Here is a 20,574-nt window from a genome sequence, read left to right on the forward strand (position 1 = left end):
TGACTCTAGCTCTGTAATGTTTCAGGTGCTGCCTTTATAGCACTTTAGATTTTGCTTCTTGCATTCCTCTCTAGAGATTATTTTATTCCTGGAGCTTTATTGTAGTCCTTTGTGGTCCATTGTGTTTTTATGGTAATGATAAATATTATATACACTAGATTACCAAAAGTATTCACTCACCCATCCAGATGATCAGATTCAGGTGTCCTGATCACCTGGTCTGATCACAGGTGTATAAATCCTCAGACATACAGACTGTTGTTCCAAACATCAGTGAAAGAATGATCCTCTCTCAGGATCTCAGTGAATTCCAGAGTGGAACTGTCAGAGGATGACACCTGTACAACAGATCCACTCATGAAATGTCCTGAATATTCCAGTCAACTGTCAGCTCTATCAGAACAACATGGAAGAGTTTGGAACAACAGCAACTCAGAAACAAGTGGTCGACCACGTAAACTGATGGAGAGAGGTCAGAGGATGATGAAGGTCAAAGAGGTCGTGGACTTTCTACAGTCAATCACTGCAGAGCTCCAACCTTCATGTGACCTTCAGATCAGTCTGAGTACACAGAGAGCTTCATGGAATGGGTTTCCATGGCAGCAGCTGCATCCAGACACATCATCAAGTACAATGTAAAGCGTGGAAGCAGTGGAGTGAAGCACACCGTCACTGGACTCTAGAGCAGCCTTTTTTAGAGGGAGGAATCACACTTTTCCATCTGGAGATCTGGTGGACCAGTCAGGGTTTGGAGGCTGCAGGAGAACGGGACATTTCAGACTGCATTGGTGGAGGAGGAATGATGGTGTGAGCTTGTCTTTCAGGAGTTGGGCTTGGCCCTTTAGTTCCAGTGAAAGGAACTTTGAATGCTTCAGAATACCAAAACATTCTGGAAAATTCCATGCTCTTGTAGGAACAGTTTGGAGCGGGCCTTCCTCTTCCAACATGACTGTGACCAGAGCACAAAGCAAGGTCCATACAGACATGGAGGACAGAGTCTGGACTGGACTGACCTGAACCCCATAGAACACCTTTGGGATGAATTACAGCAGAGACTGAGAGCCAGACCTTCTCCAGCATCAGTGTGACCTGAACAAGAATGATTCAGAATTCCTAGTAACTCTCCTCAACCTTTGGACAGTCTTCCAGAAGAGTTGAAGCTGGAATAGCTGCTAAAGGTGGACCAGCTTCATATTGACCTCTATGTGTGGCTTTTTGGAAAACCATAAATGTTTGTTTAGACACACCCTGTGATTGTTTCACTTTTTCTGTTGGCCTACAAACCGACCCCGGCCCCACACCATGGAACAAAACAGTTACACAAGAGAAAGTTTTTGGGACCTTTTGTCCACAGAGGAGCAGCTGAAGTAAAAAATCTGCAGTGGAAGTTGAGATTCAGGGGGTTATTGAACAAAAATGTGTTTTCTTGCAGTGGGATGTTTTGTATCTTTCAGAAGTTTGTTTTCAGCGCTGAGCTGTGCGCTCTCATTCACTCTGCTTGAACTTCTTTTAAAGTTGTGTTTTCAAAGGCTGTGAGTATAAACGCTGGAGGGGAAGTTTAGGGTGGAGTGAAAGAACACTGTTCAACACAGCATAGCAGCATGTTGAAGTCTTCATGGTCACAAGCTCACAGCACAATATCATCCTCAAAGACCTTAAGTTACGGTTCTTAATGCAGTCCCGATATCATAAAGTATTCTATTTCTTTTTGTATTTCTTTTTTATTCCTTATGACAATAACTCCTGTTTTTTAATTCATGTATATTTATAAATGTTGAAATAGAGGTTTCGTAAATGAATTTTCTGGAGTTAGTCACCCGAGTGTTGCTGTGAGCTGCACATGTTGGTACACAGGTATCACAGTTTCTGCTTTGCTTCTCAAATGAACTGTGCCTCCTCCCCTGAAACTCCCTCTGCCGCGGCGTCACATGACCATGGCGCCATCCTGACCATGTCCTCCATGACTGAGGCTGTACAATTCAGTGGTGTTTGTCAGAAGATGTTCACTGCTGTTGTGAAATGCAGTCCATACACAAAAACGGTTTAAACTATTTTAACAAAAGTAAGTCTAATAATAAGTCTAAATGAGTAACAACAGTTTTCCTGACCTTATTTCTTTATCTATCACATAATCTCTCAAAGATGTTTGAGGGAAATCTATTACCCCTTTTTTCAAAATAAATTTAACTTCTGAAATCGTTCAGAAGTTCTAAAATCTTACATTGTGTGAGATCACAACAAAAACAAAAAAGGAACAGTATTTTCAGCAAATGTTTCTTCATTAAAAACTCTAGATGGACTGAATCAAAGGTTCTGAGATGAGATCAAGTAAATTTTAACTACAGTAAACCAGCACAAGAAGTTTTATTTGTCTGGGTGATTTTATTGATTGGATGATTATTACGATTTTATCCATGACAAATCTGTATGATTCATGTATAACAGAAAATGTCAGGATCATTATTTGCTGAAAGGAATCCTTGTATTTGTAGGAACAGATATACAACAATACTAGAGCTGCCACAAACAATTATTTTAATACTTGTCTAATCGGGTCATGCACAAACTGGATGTAAAGCACAAACCTTAGCCATCATTAGCTTTAAACTAACTAAAAAACTAGACATATAACATCACCTGCGATAATACTAGTGTGAATGCTGTAAGCTGAATTTGGCTGCTGATGATGCTGAAATGGATAGCTAAAATTGCTGAAGCTGAAAGCCAGCTAAAATATTAGTTAAATGCCAAATTAGCCAAAAAAACAAACAAACAAAAAAAAATCTTAAATTAGCCAAAATAGCTAACATGTAGCTCCAACATTAGCTAAACTCCAAAAAAGTCTAAAAAAAGCAGAAAAAGAGACTAAATTAGCCAAAATAGCTAACATGTAGCTGAAATATAGCTGAACTCCAAATTAGCCTAAAAAACGGAAAAAATCCTAAATTAGATAAAAGTTGGTAACATGTAGCTCCAACATTTGCTAAACTCCAAAACAGCCTAAAAAACAAAAAAAGCCCAAATTAACCAAAATAGCTAGCATGCAGATGAAATATTAGCTAAACTCCATAGCCTAATAAACCTTCATAAATGCCAAAATATTCCACAAAGCTAGCAGAATGCCATTATAACTTTCAACTATACTACGCTCTGACTCCATATACTATAAAGTAACAACTTATTGACTATTAAATAAATTTTCGATTGTTTTAATAGTCGTCGATTAGTTGACTAATCGTGGCAGCTCAAATCAATACAAAAAGATAACTCTGAAAATAAGAGCACTACAGAAACATGACTCTAATGGTAAAAATCACACTAACATTATTCCAGTAAATCTGATCACAGTCTTCTTTTTTTACAAAAATGTTTTATTAACTCCATCTGGGATAAAGACCCACCCTGTGTCTCCTCCTCTTTTTCTAACTCCTCCTCTTCCTCCTCCAGAAATCCTCCAGGAGCTCTCCTGATGTGGTTTGAATGCCTCAACATATTTTCTTAAAACACTACTACCTTTTTACTACAGAAATTCCAATAAAACGGCTAGAAATTATCTGTTTCTTCCATCACCTCAGTCCTCTTTCTGCTGGTCCTCGACATCACCTCGAAAAACTCAACACACCACAGGAACAGCTGTGACTGCGTGAAGTGTTGCGTTTCAGTGTAAAGCTGCTGTTCTCAGCTTCGAGAGCCTGTAGAGTTACAATGATAACACAAAGGGTTAAAGAGCTACGGTAGCTCCTGTGTTTAAGGTTAAAATCATTTTTAATCTTTCCCCTTTTACTTTACTCTAGTTTACATGATAAATTGTTTTGTCTTTCTTCTCATATTGACTTCTGCTGTGACTTCGGTCATCGTTTAGGGACACGCTCATGGACGGTAGCTCTCTTCATCTGTTTGTCTGGAAATCCCGAAGCTCAAACCCACATTCCTGCTGCTGCCGGCGTGGGGCTGCTTAATTTCCTTTCCTTAGTGAGAAAGACCCGAACAGTCTTCTTTTCTCCCCGGGATTTACTGTGAATGTAGACATGATAGTGTTGCCAGTGTAGAGTAGTAGGAGGTTTTTAACGGTGTCTTACTGCTGTAGGTGGAGCAGCAGGTGACGGTTGCAGACACACTACGGAAGGATCTTGTTTTCTGCTTTCTTTCCGATGTTTTCATGAATGGTTTATTTGACATTGTTTCGGTTTGTATTTGAACATGCAGAAGTTTGATTTTAGTTGATACATTGGCAAACACAGATTACCCAACATTTCCAGACCCACTCAGATCACACGTCTTAGACAGTTTCTACAGAGCAGCAAGAGTTCTTTAGAAATTCACCTCTGAGCAACCCCGCCCTCCCTTCCTGTCACCCATAACTCTGTTTACAACTCTCCCACTAGCTTACAGCCCCTCACAGCCTCAGCCTCACATTATGGGTGCAACAAAAACAGCCCGCAATATCAGAGCTATGCAGGCGTACAGTTTAGACCCAGATTCCAGCTCAGACGAGGAGAGTTATGAGCCGACGTGTTAATACTGATGTTCATTTCTAGTTTGCTCTGGTGATGTCATCCTGTCCTCCTCACTGCTCGTAGGGAGGTTTCCCGTCGACTCTTTTTCTTTCCTGAAGAGCGGTCCTGTGTGTTTCTGTGTGCAGTCTTTGTTGACACGTTCTGTGTTTGTTGAGCTCCACAGAGCTGGCTTTGTTTGCTTCACCTTCATTTATCTTCTGTGCTGAAAGGGCAAAATGGCACAAGCTGCCAGGTTGAAGGGTGCTCTGCAGATAAGAGGGGTGCTCTGTCCCCCCCCACACATTTATTCCATCACAAAGACGGCTGAGTTTTTACGGCCTGCTCCGCGTTCTCTTCAGGGACATTTCTTTTCATAAACAGATAAGCTAAAAACACTGCCTCTCCTGACTTTCCTTTGGTTTCTCTTCCATGTCCAGGTGATTATGTACTCAGGTGACAGGACGTATGAAGATTACAACCCCCTCATGAAGGGGAGAGTGCACTTCAACTCAGCCGACCCAAAGAACGGCGATGCTTCAATCAGCCTGACGGGACTGAAGTCGACTGACTCTGGCACGTATCAATGCAAAGTGAAAAAGGCTCCAGGCATCGACAACAGGAAGATGATTCTGAGGGTCCTGGGTGAGTCGAGCTGTACTGAGCACATCATGCTGCTGAATTTAGGTTTTTTTCTTTAGTGCTCACAGGCGAAATTCTCCCTGCAGTTGAAATGCACAAAATCACACAACCTGTGCCCTCAGTGGCTGTTTTGATGTAATCTGCTATAAAATGCAGAGCATAACCTTCCCAGCAGCACTGAAGCTTTGTCCACTTTGTGATACAGTTCTGCGTTCACTCGAGTTACTGTGGGATTTGGACAGAACTACACAGCATGCTGCTGCTTTACACATTTGACATACAGTGAGGTGAAGGGTGGACTTTTACAGAGAATGCAGATTTTCTCTTTAGATCATGTGAATACTAAAATCAGGGTTTTTATTAGCCACACGTCACCAGTGGTGTCAGTCCGAGGATTTTCCCTTCGTGCAAACAGACACTCTCATGCAATGGCCTAACTGGTCGGTCATCCACCAGATGATGTCAAAGCTGAATCGCCTCCCGAAACCAGCCAGCCATTTGCATACGGGAAAACCAGGGCACATGGAAAACAATCGTCCGTCTTGTTCTGTTAGCGTCCGGCTGCTCTCTCACACACTCACTGGTATCACTAGTTTAGAACATGGATCGTTCTGCAGAAGTTTTTGGTCTTTTCGTTGCAAATATTTCAGCTTTAAGTAGCTGTTTTATAATGTTAAGCAGTCCCCCAAGAAAAAACTTCAGTTAATCTCACACAAGAGTGCAGCTCATTGGGCAGCTGTGCAGCCGAGAGTAAAAAAGAAAGTGACTGAACCATGAAAACTAAGGTCAGCATCAGGTTTGTGAACATTTGAAATAAGGCACCTTTCTGTTTGATAATATTTGTGAGGTATGTTTATGTGAAGATTTTGTGATTTCTGTGTGTGAGTTTTGCCTTTTAATGGACTTTGTTGGCAAAATAATAGACAAATAATTAACAAAGTAATCCCCTTTGGGGTCGGTCCATTTCTGAATGTACAGATTTTGAAATAAAAATAAAGTGTCTCAGTTCTGTCTTTAATATACAATAAAATGACATTATTCTCTGAGAAAAATCACTATTCCAAATAAGGTGAAACTGCTTTGTGTGTGCTAATGCGTTCATTTACTGATGTAAATGCTTTAAATATAATTTGCATAAATGCAAATGCATAAATATCACTTTGCGGTTTAATTGAAATGCTGCATCATAAATACATGTATGAATAGTCTGCACTAATGTTATGTTGGTGTTAAAAGGAAACTCCTGATTGGATCATCTGCATTCTGCCCTAAGCAAAGAGCCAGCAGTCAGATGGACTCCTTATGCTCAGGAAAGACATTTCCTACATTAAGATAACATGTTTTTTTCCAACTTCCAAATAAAGCGCTTTGTATAACAGCTGATCGGTTTGCAGCCATTGATAACTTTGCAGGTGATGTTGTTGGATCTAAAACTAAGTCTATGAAGTCCACACTACAGCTGTTTGTGAGCCTGTGTGGTGAGAATCTAGATGGGTTAAACTCCAGGATAAATTCGTGTGTACCAGACAGAAATGGCTGAACACTGAGGTAGCGGAGCGGCTGCTGGCTGTTGGTTTCAGGGGCAGATGTTGGCTGAACAAAAAAAGGTGATGCAGAGAAGGGTGGACATCTTGCCTGCTCTGCATTTTACCTTGAGGTTTATTTAGTCTCAAGAGAGATGGGCTCTAAAAGTGGAGGAGACATGCATGCATAAGTGTACACAAGCATAAACACATTCATGACACTCACACACATACTGGTGTGTGCACAGTAAAGTGTTACAGGGGTCCCTTATTGTGTATTCTCCTCTGCTTTCAGGGGACATTGAACTTAACAGGAGGGGAGTGTGTGTCTGCAGTTTAGCAACTCTTTTAGCTGGTTGACCGTCTGTACTCGGAGCAGCAGCTATTCAGCTGCATCTGAGCCCAAACACTTCATCCAACACGTCAGTGCACAGCTCAGAAACACAAATACACTACTCACAACAAGATTGAGATATTGTGTACAACTCAGTGAATGTCGTCTACGGTGTTTGTTTTAGATTTTCAGGATAGGGAGGTGATTGTATTCTGGTGATAGAAACTCTATTGTGTGTTTTTCCACATTGTGGTCTCACTGTGTTCTGTGTGTCTGACCTGTTGGAGCTAAAACCAAAAAATTCTACAAGAAAAACCTTCTCAATGTGGCATCAGCGTCAACATTCTGTGGGTCTGAAAAGCTGATTTAGCCATTAAGTCTTTCCAAGTTCATCATTCAGACAGACATGAACACAACGCCGCTCAGCAGATAACCACCTGGTCATAGCGTCTTCAGGTTGGTGGTAGACAGTCAGATGTGAACTTGGTGAGTCTCAACGTGTCATCAGCAGACTCATCAAAACACAGACCTGTCGGAGTTTGTGACAGATCCAGGAGTGGAGCCCTGCCAATGACAGACCACAACCAGAACCAGAACCTGAGGACCTTTGACCTCAGACATGGTTGAGCAAACGCCACACAGCTGCAGACATCGCTGTCGAGCTGTTATTGTAGCAAATGGTGGAAATACCCTCTATGAAAATGGTCAGTCTTTGTTTTGTGGGGCTATCTTTATTATTGTCTTCATTTTTGGAGTAATAAATATCAATTTCTTCCCATTTATTAATCGTAAAATAAAATCTTTAAAGAGAACTTTTTCATATTTCATTACATTTCAAACCAAACAGGAAAAGCCCCCATGTAAAACACAGTCCTTCTAACTCATGGTGAGTAGTGGAATTCTCAGTTGACCTGGTTCTGACTCATAATTCAGTTCATAATAAACATCGGTCTCCACCATTTAAAGCCCTGTGTTGTGGCAATAATGCAATCTAGTCATTTTTTTTATCTCCTCCACAAAATGGCCCTGGGCTTCTCATAAATCCTCCTTTTTCAAACTAATCTCTAAACTAAATCGATGTGATCAGAAGGTGCCATAACAACAAACTGTGTCCTCTGGGACCGACTGAATGGGCTCTCACCTTGATCATCTAAAAAAAAATCCTGGTCTCTGACATTTTGTGTGATGTGACAAGTGTGTTGGTGCTTCAGCTGGAAGGAGAGCAGGTCTGGCAGTCAGAAGGCTTTTACGTTTGGTACCCTCACTTTACCATCTGTCCATCAGTGCTCACTTGGCTTTTCTGCTGGCTCTCTGTCCCTGCGAGCCCTTAGCCTTTGTGTGTTCATTAGATTAACAGGAGCAGTCAGTGCCGTCACTGTCCTGTTAATCCTTACGCTTATGTCTGCTAAGCTGGCCCCTCCCGTCTGGCACCTGGTTCAGATCTGAAAAGCCCAGTTTCAGTTGTTTTTACAGAACCCATTCCCACCCCATGATGTCAGCTCTGTGAGAGATCACCACGTTCAGACTTTGGCCTTAGACTTTCTATGTCCAAACATTAGCTGTTGACTCCCTTTCTCCTCCCCTCCCATGCACCCCCTGCTCTGCCTCACTGACTGTTTGAGCTGCTCTGCAATGTGCCTGCTTTTAATTTGGAGCTGTGTTTGTTGAAAAATTCCCAATCCCATCTCCTGCTCCCACCCCCCAACTGAGGCCTGTTTGTAGAGCTTTCTGCTCTGCAGACAGAAGCGAATCCTTGGTTCTGAGTCTCCTGTGTTTACCTGAATCACGTAGCTGAATGTCCTGAGTGACAGCTTATCTAATGTCACTATCTGCTTCATTTATTCTGATTAGTGCTGTCACTTTGTGGATGATGGCCTTTAGAAAAATAAGAGACATGCACCACACAAACCAGATGAATGGCTAAAAAGCAGCCATGCTGCAGGCAGATTGGCTGTGTGTTTCTAGGACTGGACCACCTTGGTGTGTATTAGGCTGTTCAAATAAACTCCTTTCTTTGCTGTTAACAGTGCGGCCAGCCAAGCCACGTTGCCACATTGAAGGTCCTGCTGAAGAAGGTAAAGATGTTGTCTTGAAGTGCACCACTAGCGATGGATCCCAACCTTTAAAGTACACCTGGGAGAAAATCAGTGGGAACAAGATTCTACCTGCCTCTGCTGTGTTAGGTATTTAGCATCTCTGAAAGACAGCACGGTTACTCTCAGCATCCAAGTCCAGTTTCTGTTTAACACCATTATCTTTTGCTCTCAACACAGATCCTTCGGGGGGCACAGTTATTGTGAAGAATGCATCTGCCAGCGCATCTGGTACCTATCATTGTGTCGTCGCTAACAGTGTCGGCTCAGAGGAGTGTACACTACAGCTCAACGTGGCACCCCGTGAGTCAACTGCCTTAACGCTTTCTCAGATTTATCCATTTTAGTTGAACTAAAGAATGCCAGAATACCAAAGTTCTACGAGCTCATAGATGGTAAATGGCATATACTCTCTGACGAGGACCAGGGGGCGGGAACACATTACACCAGTTTTAAAATCGCTGCATTGGCTCCCTGTGCGTTTCAGGGTTGATTTCAATATTCTTTTAATGGTTTATAAATGTTTTTATGGTCTTGGGCCTTCTTATCTCAATGATATTCTTTTAAAGTATGAACCCTCGCGGACCCTGAGGTCCTCCGGCACCGGCCTGCTAGTTGTTCCTAAGGTGAGGACCAAAACACATGGTGAAGCTTCGTTCTACCATTACGGTCCTCACCTCTGGAACAGCCTGATGGAGAGTCTCAGGGTCGTAGAGGTTTTTAAGAAGAGGCTCAAGACTCACCTTTTAATTCTGCTTTTAGGTGATGTATCTGCCTATTTATTCTACTAGTTTTAATATATGTTATAATTTTTTATATTATGTTATTTATTTTATTTTTGGGGTGAATTTATTAATATTTTCGATAGTATTTTGTGTTTTCATTTAAGCATTTTACTATGGTTTTACCCCCAGTGTGTCCTGTGGGATCTATCATATCAGGGCTTGTCTGCTTGGTCTGGGGTCGTTGCCGTGGTTCTCGCCCTTGCTGGGGCGGCTGGAGTCCTGCACTGCAGCCTCACCACTTGCACTGTTAACACTATTGAAGTATTTCCCTCCTGAGATGCCAAACGTATTTCTAGAGCACCTTTAAGTCTAACCAGAAGTCCTTCCTACACTGGAGACAGCACAGCCACAGCTTTGAGTACTGACAGTGGAGGTAGAAGCATGGTCCATTCAGGCTTATTGTCTCCAACCTTCCACTGGAGTTGGTGTAAGCTTTCCCAGATGTGTAACACTTCTGTCAGTTCCCACCAGACTCACAATATGTTTGAGCATGCTGTGTCAGTCCGGCCTTCTTCTTCACCAGTAAATCCAACACTAGATACTAGACCAGGGGTATTCAAATCCAGGCCTCGAGGGCCGGTGTCCTACATGTTTTCCAACCAACCTTCCATTGAAGCTCCTTATTGGCTAAACATACCTGATCCTGGAAATTAGCAGCCAATAAGGAGCTTCAATGGAAGGTTGGTTGGAAAACATGTAGGACACCGGCCCTCGAGGCCTGGATTTGAATACCCCTGTACTAGACTGTTGAAATCTCTTCCTTAAAGACACACATCTGAAAGTCAGACACAGCTGCAAAGTTGATCGTTGACCTCCCGCCTAGAGGGTCCTGGTGCAACACGCACTGATGGACACTATTGTGCAAAAACACTGAAGTCTGATAACAAAGCACTGCTAATCAAGTTTAGATTATGGAAGTTCTTCTTCCACGTCACACCTTTACAGGTGTCACTGTCTTTAATAAATAAAGTTTATACGACAGGTAGATTGTGGAAATAAATGACACTAATGGCCCAAAATCTCAGCACCCCTGCTATTCTGTCAGAGAATGCAACACCTCTTCCTCTGAGAAAACTCTCCAGGCTGTGAAGGTTTTTGTTTGGACAGGAACAATGCTAAAATTAAACATGCGTCTAGTTTTAGGCTCCATTTGGTTTGGACTGCATTCTCATTCCTTGTGAGTTTCAACCTTTTGTTCCATGAAGAGGGAACCAAAACAAGCTCCAAAGAAAAGTTTGGTGTCTGTTGGGAAAGCCGTTTGGTGTTTTAGGCATCTACCTTCTACTGGTCAGAGTGATTGTATGGGGCTTTCTAAAGGAAGTCTGTTATTAGAAATCCTCAAGCAAACGATTAAATAAAATGAACTGAAATCATTTTGTTTTGGTTATGCAAGAGCAGGTCTTTATGCTGTGCCAGGTATTGGTAATGAAGGCTGCACTCAGAGCAGCACCTTCCCAAAATGTTAATCATTTTGTCTGACAGAATGCAGCACATACACTGACATCATTACTCTCCAAATGACATCTTCAAATGTCTTTTCTTTTCTTCTCTGCTGTTCAGCTCAGAACACTGCAGGCATCGCCGCTGCAGTCATTATTTCCATCCTCTTGATCCTCATCATCATTGGCATCATCCTCTTCTGCCTCTGGCGAGCTCGCAACAAGAAGAAGTATGACAAGGAAATCTGCAATGAGATAAGGTAACCTGCGCACAGCTTTCCTTACATGAACACGTTGTTGAATGTTGTGTAATGTCGAGTGGTTTCTGGTCCCATTAGCTGGACTACAAGTCTCACAGATCTGTGGTTATCTTAATACTTGCACATCACGCCACAAGCAAGTTTTCAATGCTCCCATGGAAATATTCCCCCACCCATCAGCGTTTTCATCTCCTTTTTACTGCGCTTCAGAAAAACAGCTGTGCTAATCAGTTTGAAAGCTTTGTTTGCTCTGTCCTGTGTCATGTCTGCCTCTGGCTGCCACCAATCCCCAGCCCCGTGCCTGCCCCGTGCCTGCCCCCCTCCACCCACCAGTCTACAAGCCCCACACAACTTCCTGTGACTGAATCTGTTAAAGACCACAGGGTGATGCCGTGTAGAAGGAGGAGGATTAGTGCACTGGTTCAGTTTCATACACAAACACACATTTGTGGCAGCAGACTGTGGAGTTTTGGATGAAACTAGCAGTGGCCCCTGAGGCCTGGTGTGATTGCACATTTAACTGGATTATTTCTGCTTATTAGTAGTTAATGTGGTGGCAGAGGGAATAGAGGGCATAGCTTTTTTTGGATGCTGTTCTCAATGTCTATAGGCAACTACACAGTTCCTGTGACTGAACCGTGCAGGCTGGATTCACACGAGTCTTCTCCAAATGTTCTTCCTGTGTTTAGAGCTGCTCCATGCTGTGCTCTTGGGACTCCATTCTTTACTGGCCTGTAACTACACTGTCAGACCAAATCAGATTCTTGAATTTGTTTGGAAATCAGTCCCAGTCGGCAACAAAGACAATCACAGGACACCACAGACGATCCCTGAATAAAAAGCATCTCTAGTTTACATCAAGTATTTCTAATCAGTCAATTTTATCATGTATATTTACTACCTCGTTGTTCTGATCATATCATATATTGCAAACAAAAAAACATCCTGCATCTCTTGGACAGTGTTTTCAACCTTTTTTAGCCAAGGTACACTTTTTCCATGACAAGAATTCTGCAGCACATCAGCATCCAAATATGTAAATCAGGAGAAGCTCTATGGTCTGTTTTGAGGTTCAGTCCCTCCACAACCTAGTGATATGTTTTTGTAATAATTCAGGCAGAAGAGCTGGAAGTTGTGGCTGTTTTTCTTAAATGTTGTTGTAAAAGTTGTGATCATTTTCAATAATAAGTTTTAACTTAATTAGTTGAAAATTTGCTGAAGTTGTTATTTTCCCCTTTATTCATTTATTATTAACTTTATTAATATGCAATTTTATGTGACCTCATAAGGTAAAATATTCTTTCCAGAGAGAGATTTTTTTGTTCTAAACATTTCTTTAAATGTTTGTGCCAGAGCAACTGTCATTTTAAACGATTATATGATCACGACATGTTTGTTTTTACACACACACACAAATTAGTCATGTTTATGTTCAATTGTAACAACATAAAAATTTAACAGTCTGAAGTTTTATTATTTTTTATTTTGTTTTAATGCAAAATGTAACTTTAACAAAAAAAGTTTCATTCATTTTGGGTAGATAAATGCAAGCTGTCCTGAGTTTAAAAAGAAACCACCACCAAAACATTTGATGAGAGTCTCCGTCCTGAACTATCAGAAGAAATCATCAAGTTAGAGAAATGCCTCCATTACAGTTGGACAGAAAGAATTCATCCAGAAAAGTTTTGGGGGAGGTTTGGAGCCAAAGTGTAGGAATGTTCATTTTGCTGTGAATTGGGTCATTTGACTTGGAAGTGAACAGGAATTTAGAAAATGAGCGCTGAGGAATGTTAGCTCCGCCCACCCAAGAGGAGGTGAAAGGGTTAACACAGCAATTTGTGATGTTCCTCACTTCTATGAAGTTACTGCATTATTCCTCATTGTCTGGTACTGATCCATACTCATCAAAAACACTTCTGATCGTGCTTTGTAAACATTTATCGAAGAGTTTTTCATCCATAGTAAAGACCTGATCTGGATTATAATGATCCTCCGTGGTTATCTTCTTCATTTTCCCTCCATTTCTGAGTCAGCTGATGCAGCTTCTCTTTCAGCTACGTCATCGGTCTACACCCCACATGCGCTTTGATGGCCAACGCTCAATGAGACTAGAGCTGCCACCAATGATTATTTTAATAGTCACTAATCACCCATTGTTTTTTCTGATTAATCAACTAATTGGGTAATGCACAAAGTGGATGTAAAACATGCATCTTAACCATTATTAACTTTAAACTAACTAGAAATAAAGACAATGAAGATGATAGTTTATTAAACTTGTAATGAATTGAGCAGCTTCTGTCCTTCATTAGTTTCAGGTATTAAAACAAGATTAACCCTTTAGCACCAGAGCTCCAGTGTTTCTGTCCTTGATTTACTCACCAGCCGTTAACACGATCATTGTGAAGGAGAAAAGCCGAGTCTACGGTTGAAAAGTTACAGTATGTTAAAGATTTTGTGTGACGCCTCAGGTGTTAAAAGGTTAAATCAAATGAGGTCGACATCTGAAACGAGGAACTATTTTCACTAAAGATCAAGTTTTGGTCTCACTGACTCAAATATTAAAAAAGTGCATTTTTTTGGTGCTGAACTCTGAACTTTGTTCAGCTTTACTACACTCTGACTCCATATAATATAAAGTAACGACTCATCGACTATTAAGTTAGTGGATGAGTCGACTGATCGTAGCAGCACTAATGGAAACGCTCACTTGAATTGCACCAAACCGGCCATCAGAGGACTGGTTTGGTCCGTACCGCTCAGTGGAAACGAGGCTCTAGATACTTGTAACCCCAGAAGACTTTTTGTGCGGTTGTGTAACGCTGTTTCTGCCTGTGCTCCTCAGGGAGGACGTCCCTCCTCCTACCAATCGCACTTCGATGGCACGCAGCTTCACCGTCGGCAGTCAGCGCACCTCTGTTGGATCCATGTCCCCCTCCAACATCTCAGAGTTCCACATAAAGTCCCAGTACGGCAAGGTTCCCTTATCCGAGGAGTTCGAGAGGCCTCCAAGCCACAACCCCGCCCCCCCGCCCGCGGTATCCCGGATGGCTGGGGCTAACATCAGCCGCATGGGCGGCATCCCCGTCATGATCCCCGCCCAAACCAGAGACGGCTCCATCGTCTAGCATGCTGGTGAGGGAGCCTGGATTAAGGGGAGGGGTGTGAAGGCGGACAGACTCTGAGCTACTCATGAAGTACCAACCTCCTATGAAGACTGAAGAGACTGTCTTCATGAATTACAACAGATCTTTCACTTTTTATTCAATTCAAACACCTTCAGAAAAAAAGGAAAATGAATTTTATGCATTTATGTCTGGAGTTTCTCATGTAACAGTGAATTGGAGCTGAAACAAAATGAAATGTTGATGAACCAACTATTTTGTAAATAAGCAAATGCATGCTTTTTTATGTAGATGTCTTTTGTAGATATGCTGTGTGTTCCAAAACAAATCTGCAGGCGTGTGCCGACCGCTGCAGCTGATTGGGAAGAGCAGACTAAACGGGATTTTCTGAAGACCAATCCTTAGTTTTTCTGTTTTCAGTGCTGTGATCATCTGACTTTGGTCCGACCTTTACTGGCTTTTAGAATGTAGGAGAACAAAGTAGGATTTGATGCGCCCCCTGTAGGTCATCTGGGCCGTTACGGTCTCAAATACACAGCCTGCGTCGGTGTGTGTGGGGGGGGGTTGAGGGGTCTTAACTGGCTGGTTCTGTCCTGGACGCCAACTGATTAAGTCAGTTATTTTGTTTTTGATCTAGCTTAGGCCCAAGCGTCGTCTGTCCTCCCCACCCCCACTTAGAAAGTTTAGACGGGGGGTGCAGCTGGATAGCAGGGTTCACTGAGCAATCCGCCATGATTAAGTTTGACTGGTTAAAAAGCCGCCAATCCCAGTGGCCACCGGGACAAACGGCCTCTCCAAACCAGCAGAACTGAAGCTCAGTCGATGGGTGGAATCCCTCCACACTGCAGTGAACAATCTTGATGAATCTCTCTCTGTTCTCAGTGTTAAACCTTCTTAGGCTTATGTTGATTGGAGGTTCTGCTGAAGGACGTTGATGAAGTTCCCACAGAGCAGCGAGCGAGCATCAGAATACTTCTTCCTGTTTCTCTGCTGCTCCAGCACTTCGCTTTACTCTTCATTTGAAGTTTTAGTTGTAGTAAAGGCCAGTCTGGGTCCTTCTGGGTTGTTTCTGTCCCTCTACATGCCTGTCCCAGATGAATAGACCATCTCTCTACCTAGTAAATGTGGACAAACTGTTCATTTCTGCTCCGATGCCTTATTTTGTCCTTAATGTCAGCCTTACTGATCCCCCTCCTGTCACCTCCGCTCAGCTGGATTTTAATGACTTCTTTTGTGCCTTGTTGCTCCACTTAGGTTTGGTCTCAGCATATCGGCCAGTCTGCTCCGTGCAGGAGCAGCATCAGTGTCTCAGACAGCAATAATCCTCACTGCAGTGTAGCTGCTGCCGGGTTTGTCTTGCCTTGACGAGGGCTGCTCTTGGATTCCTCACCTCAGACTTTAGCTTCATTTGATTCGTTACGGTTTGAATCTTCTGTCTGTTCTGCTGGTTTTGTTGTGTTGTTTTGGTAAGTGATGTACTTTATTTTAAATGGAAGAAATGCTTGTGACTTCATGACCTTTCCGAACACTGAAGGAGTGTCCAGGTTTCTGTAGATGCATGTGGAACACTGGCTGATGTCCTGCAGGAGTTCACAGCAGTGTGTCCTGTCTCTCGTTTGTAGCAGCAGTACAGGTGAGTCCGTTGTGTGAATGTTTGTGTGGAACATGAAGGCAAGAACGGAGCTCCTGTAGAAATGAAGTTATTCTGCTCCTGCTAGGAAATGGTTTGATCCTGTTACTGCCCTTTCAACTTTAAGGCATTATCCTCAAATGCTATTAACTATATTAACGGCTTTGAAAAGAAACGCACTAATACTGTATGAAGGTCTCATTGAGGTACCCCACTGTTTGTTTTTTGTGCTGTATTTTTCTGTAATAAAATTCAGTGAAACACTTGATTTTCATCCGTTCATTTCTGAGCAATCCTCTAAAAACCTGCTCTCTCAATACCCACGGACACGTCCTCACGATCTGATGTCACAAAGGGAGAACCGCCCCCTCCAGGAAGACTCCGCGCTGCTAGCTCCGCCCCCAGGCTAACACAAATGATTTGGTTGTGTCCAAATCCCCCCCCCCCAACAATTAAAAAACTATGTAGTGCCCTGGATTTTAAAAGTAATTCGGACTCAATTCTCACAACTTTCCTTTTGTTTTTCTAAACGCTGGATATGACGTCACAGATTTCACAAAGTTAAAATCAAATCAATAGAACATTTCACGACGTTTATCTACGACTCGACTGTGTTCTGATGGTGAAAATGTGGATGGTTTATTTAAAAAACACATTTAAAAACATTTTTTGTTTAAAATTGTTCAACTGCAATGCATTGTGGTCAATATTCTAGTGACTATCAATGCCCGCTAGTTTTATACCTGCTATTATTTCTAGTGCACTAGACTTTGGAATTGGTTGATTCGGACTGCACTAGAAAATGGCGAGCGCACTATAAAGGGAGTAGAGGGGAATTCTGACAGTTTTTCTCTGAGGAGCTAGGAGTGATCAGTGAAACACTTTGATTGTAAATGTTCAATACAGGGTCTTCCAACCGAGTCCCGTCTCAATATGTACCAGGTCTGACAGGTGTTCGTTACTTTAGACGGCGGTCCGTATGGTGACACCCCCCTCCCTCCCCTACACAGTCGTGCAGACGCCGGCTGTCTGTGCTTTTGTGATGTGATCGTGTGTACCGATGGCCAAGAGAGGATTTAACCTTCATGTGGGGGCATGCACCAAAGAACACTAGTGAGGAATCAGCACATTTTGAGGTGAATCCTGAACGTATCCAAGAATGGAGAAAGCAACGACTGCAGAAAGGGACCACATGATTTAGTCTAGAACTAGATAATAGTCTAGAATGTTCTCATTTCAATGAACCCTGGAATATTCATCTGGTGTTGTCTGCATTTTTGACCATCTCATTAACCATCACCATCAGTCGTGAACACCAGGCTACTACAGGCAGATACACAATATACACAAACATCTTTGAAAAAGTGTGGATGTTTGTTTTCACGGAAGAACCTCAGACACGCTGCCGAGGCCGGCTCTAGGATGATGTCATGAAATGGGAGGCGCCCACAAGGAGCAAAAGGCGGAGCCTCAGAGATGGAGTCATCTTACTTCTGGGAAGAAAACGAGCTCATAAAAATACCTCATATTTCATGAATAATGTGTTCTTTAATGTGCCAAAGCTAACATATGGTCATGTTTATGGATGAAGTTTCCTCTGAAAGAATAAAGAAAATCATGATACAGGACACGTGTTAAAGTCAAGGCCCGGGGGCCGAATCCGGCCCTCCAGATCATTTTATTGTTATTAATAACCTGATGTTATCTTGGGCTTATTTATACCTATTATAATTCTGACAAAATATATTTTTCTGTTGTGCAAAGTGCTGAAAGTTATTAAAGGTTTAAATTGATTTATTCTGGAATAATATTCCTGCATTCTTATTATTCATAATTATGTTAAAAAGTTACAGTTTTAAAGTTTTAAAATGTGTCCTTCTGCCAGCTTTTTGGACTATTTTGGCATTTACTAAGATTTTGTTGTCTATTTTGGAGTTTAACTAATATTTCAGATACACACTAACTGTTTTGGCTAATTTGGGCTTTTAAAAAAAATTAAGGCTAATTTGGAGTTTAGCTAATATTTCAGCTACATGCTAGCTGTTTTGGCTAACCTAAGTTTTTTTTTGCCATTTAGCTAATATTTTAGCTGGCTTTGAGCTTCAGTGTTTTCAGCTATCAATATCAGCATCTTCAGCGGCCAAATTCAGCTTACAGCATTCACACTAGGTAATGCTATATATCTAGTTCATAATTATGTTGAAAAGTTACAGTTTTAAAGGTTTAAAAATGTAGTTTTAGAGTGTTCTATAAATGTTCATCCTGTTCAGCCTGCGACCTAAGGTGTGTTTTGGATTTTGGCCTCTTGTGTGATTGAGTTCGACACCCTCCTGCTCTCTTGTGTGGTCCAGATGATCCCACTTTCAATCTAAACATGCTCAGGATCGCACAAGGGTCACAAACACCATTTATCTGGAGCGGGTCCCTCAGGTCAGCTGATCAGTTTCACCTCCTACTTCACGTGAGGTGACTCTCCATCTGCCTAATGACTGTCATCGATCAAGCCAGCGTGCCATCTGCAGGTTGGTGTGAACTCTGAGGTCTGTGACCCCGCCTTCCTCTCAGACCACACCTCCACCCCCACCTTCACGCTGTTGCATCGCTGCTCCGGTATTCGTGCTCGTTTGTTTAGCTTTTCATGCATCTGGAGTCAATTTCCTCCCTCGTTCATGTGGGTGATTAGTTTCTTTGCAAGCCGGCTCTAATCTAAATTAGCTTCCCAATTAAGAGTGCCGAGTGATGTGAAATGCCTGCCGAAGAACAAACAGTCGATGGCTGTTTGTTGTTTGTGACGACCGCCGCCCTCCACTGCCTGTGTACACTTAGCATGCTGGTGATCCTGACATGGTGACGGATCAATGCCTGATTATTAGCTGGCAGCTCTGCTGTGTATAGACTGTTGACAGGTGGTCAATAAAGAGACGACAGCACTTAGCAGCAGCGTTAAGTGGATGTCCACTGCTATAATTGGATGCCAGCTATAGATATGACCCCTGAGCATCGATCTGTGACGGGTCTCTCCAGCCCAGAGGCCGCTCGGATCCTCACAGGTGATGCCGAGTCCCCCGTCCACCACCAACAGGAGACCCCTACAGCCGCATTCATTCATTTGAAGGGCAGAAATGATGTGAGCGGCTGTCGATGTACAGATTTATGGACTTAACGCTGTTGTCTGCTCGGGTTAATGTGCGACTCGTGCATTATCCTGCGTCCTCAAGCCTAATTTCCATTTGTGACTTCTTTTTGAGCCTCCATCACACGGCTAAGTGAAGAGAGTGGTGATGGGCTAAGCACCTGGGGATTTGTGCCTGCCTCCCACCTCTCTGCTGCCGGAGTAAGGTATTAATTGTTTGTACGGATACAGAAGCCAGGAAGACAGCTCATTGGTTCTGCAGGAGGGTTTCCTTGGCAACCTTATCTGGTTGTACACAGTCTAAGCCGCCTGCTAGTGGAATGATTTATCTGGTAAAGCGTGATTCACTCCCCGCTAACAATAGCGGCCTCTAAAAGCTCGGGTCTCATCAAAGTTGCTCTCCTTTAGTGTGACGGCTGCTGTCACAGGCGCTAAGCTCTCTGCTGTTTTTAGAAACCTCCGTCAGGTTGGGAGCGCGTGGCAGGGGGAATTCTGGGTAGAATGGGCATATGCATATGCATGAAGAGTGAGCGCCATCACTTCCATCAGGGTAGCAATACATTAACATTTTTGGCTTGGTGCACAGCACTTTGGATCCAGAGTGACACAGATTGTGATGAGAATGTGAGCTTTCACAGCCTCATCGGATGAATGACTGAGGAGCTGCAGGAGTTCTTGGACAGGGTCCCTCTTGTTTTTTTGGTCTCAGCAGTATTTTGATGGGTACGGGGTCTATTTAAGAGTGGAATCGGGACTCAGAAGGAGCTCTCACTGTTAAAAGTCATTCCCTGAATACTGCATCACTTTAGCTGCTCAGTCGTTTCAGCTTAAGTCTTTCTGCAGATACATTTGCACAGAGGAGGAATTTACCGTCAGGTGAGTCTGCTACTAAAACAGACGTCAAACTAACAAAAAGGTCTTTCATTCCCTGTTTGCTCTTTTTGTTGCAAATCCATCACAGACACATGGATTGGATTACCTCAGCAGGTTGGCGTTCTTGGATCTTCCCTTTGCTGCTGCTAATTTCCACACTTTCAGTGAAGAGCCTGAGTGTGTGAGAGTGTGTGGGGGTGTGTGAGAGTGTGTGAGAATGTGAGAGAGTGTGTGGGGGTGTGTG

At 42.7% G+C, this 20,574-nt stretch overlaps 1 protein-coding gene across 1 annotated transcript in view; it reads left to right on the top strand.

The window, feature by feature from the left end:
• Window positions 1-16,592, top strand: part of cxadr (CXADR Ig-like cell adhesion molecule) — a 46,550-nt gene extending 29,958 nt beyond the window's left edge. Inside the window, exons 3-7 of the mRNA XM_024266173.2 lie at window positions 4,934-5,138; window positions 9,020-9,175; window positions 9,266-9,388; window positions 11,431-11,569; window positions 14,415-16,592. Of these exons, the coding sequence (XP_024121941.1) occupies window positions 4,934-5,138; window positions 9,020-9,175; window positions 9,266-9,388; window positions 11,431-11,569; window positions 14,415-14,697 (906 nt within the window). The 3' untranslated portion in view covers window positions 14,698-16,592. The remainder of the gene's footprint in view (window positions 1-4,933; window positions 5,139-9,019; window positions 9,176-9,265; window positions 9,389-11,430; window positions 11,570-14,414) is intronic.
• The last annotated feature ends 3,982 nt before the right edge of the window (window positions 16,593-20,574 follow it).

Source organism: Oryzias melastigma, linkage group LG14 (assembly GCF_002922805.2).
Source record: "Oryzias melastigma strain HK-1 linkage group LG14, ASM292280v2, whole genome shotgun sequence".
In the NCBI taxonomy this organism is placed as follows: Eukaryota; Metazoa; Chordata; class Actinopteri; order Beloniformes; family Adrianichthyidae; genus Oryzias; species Oryzias melastigma.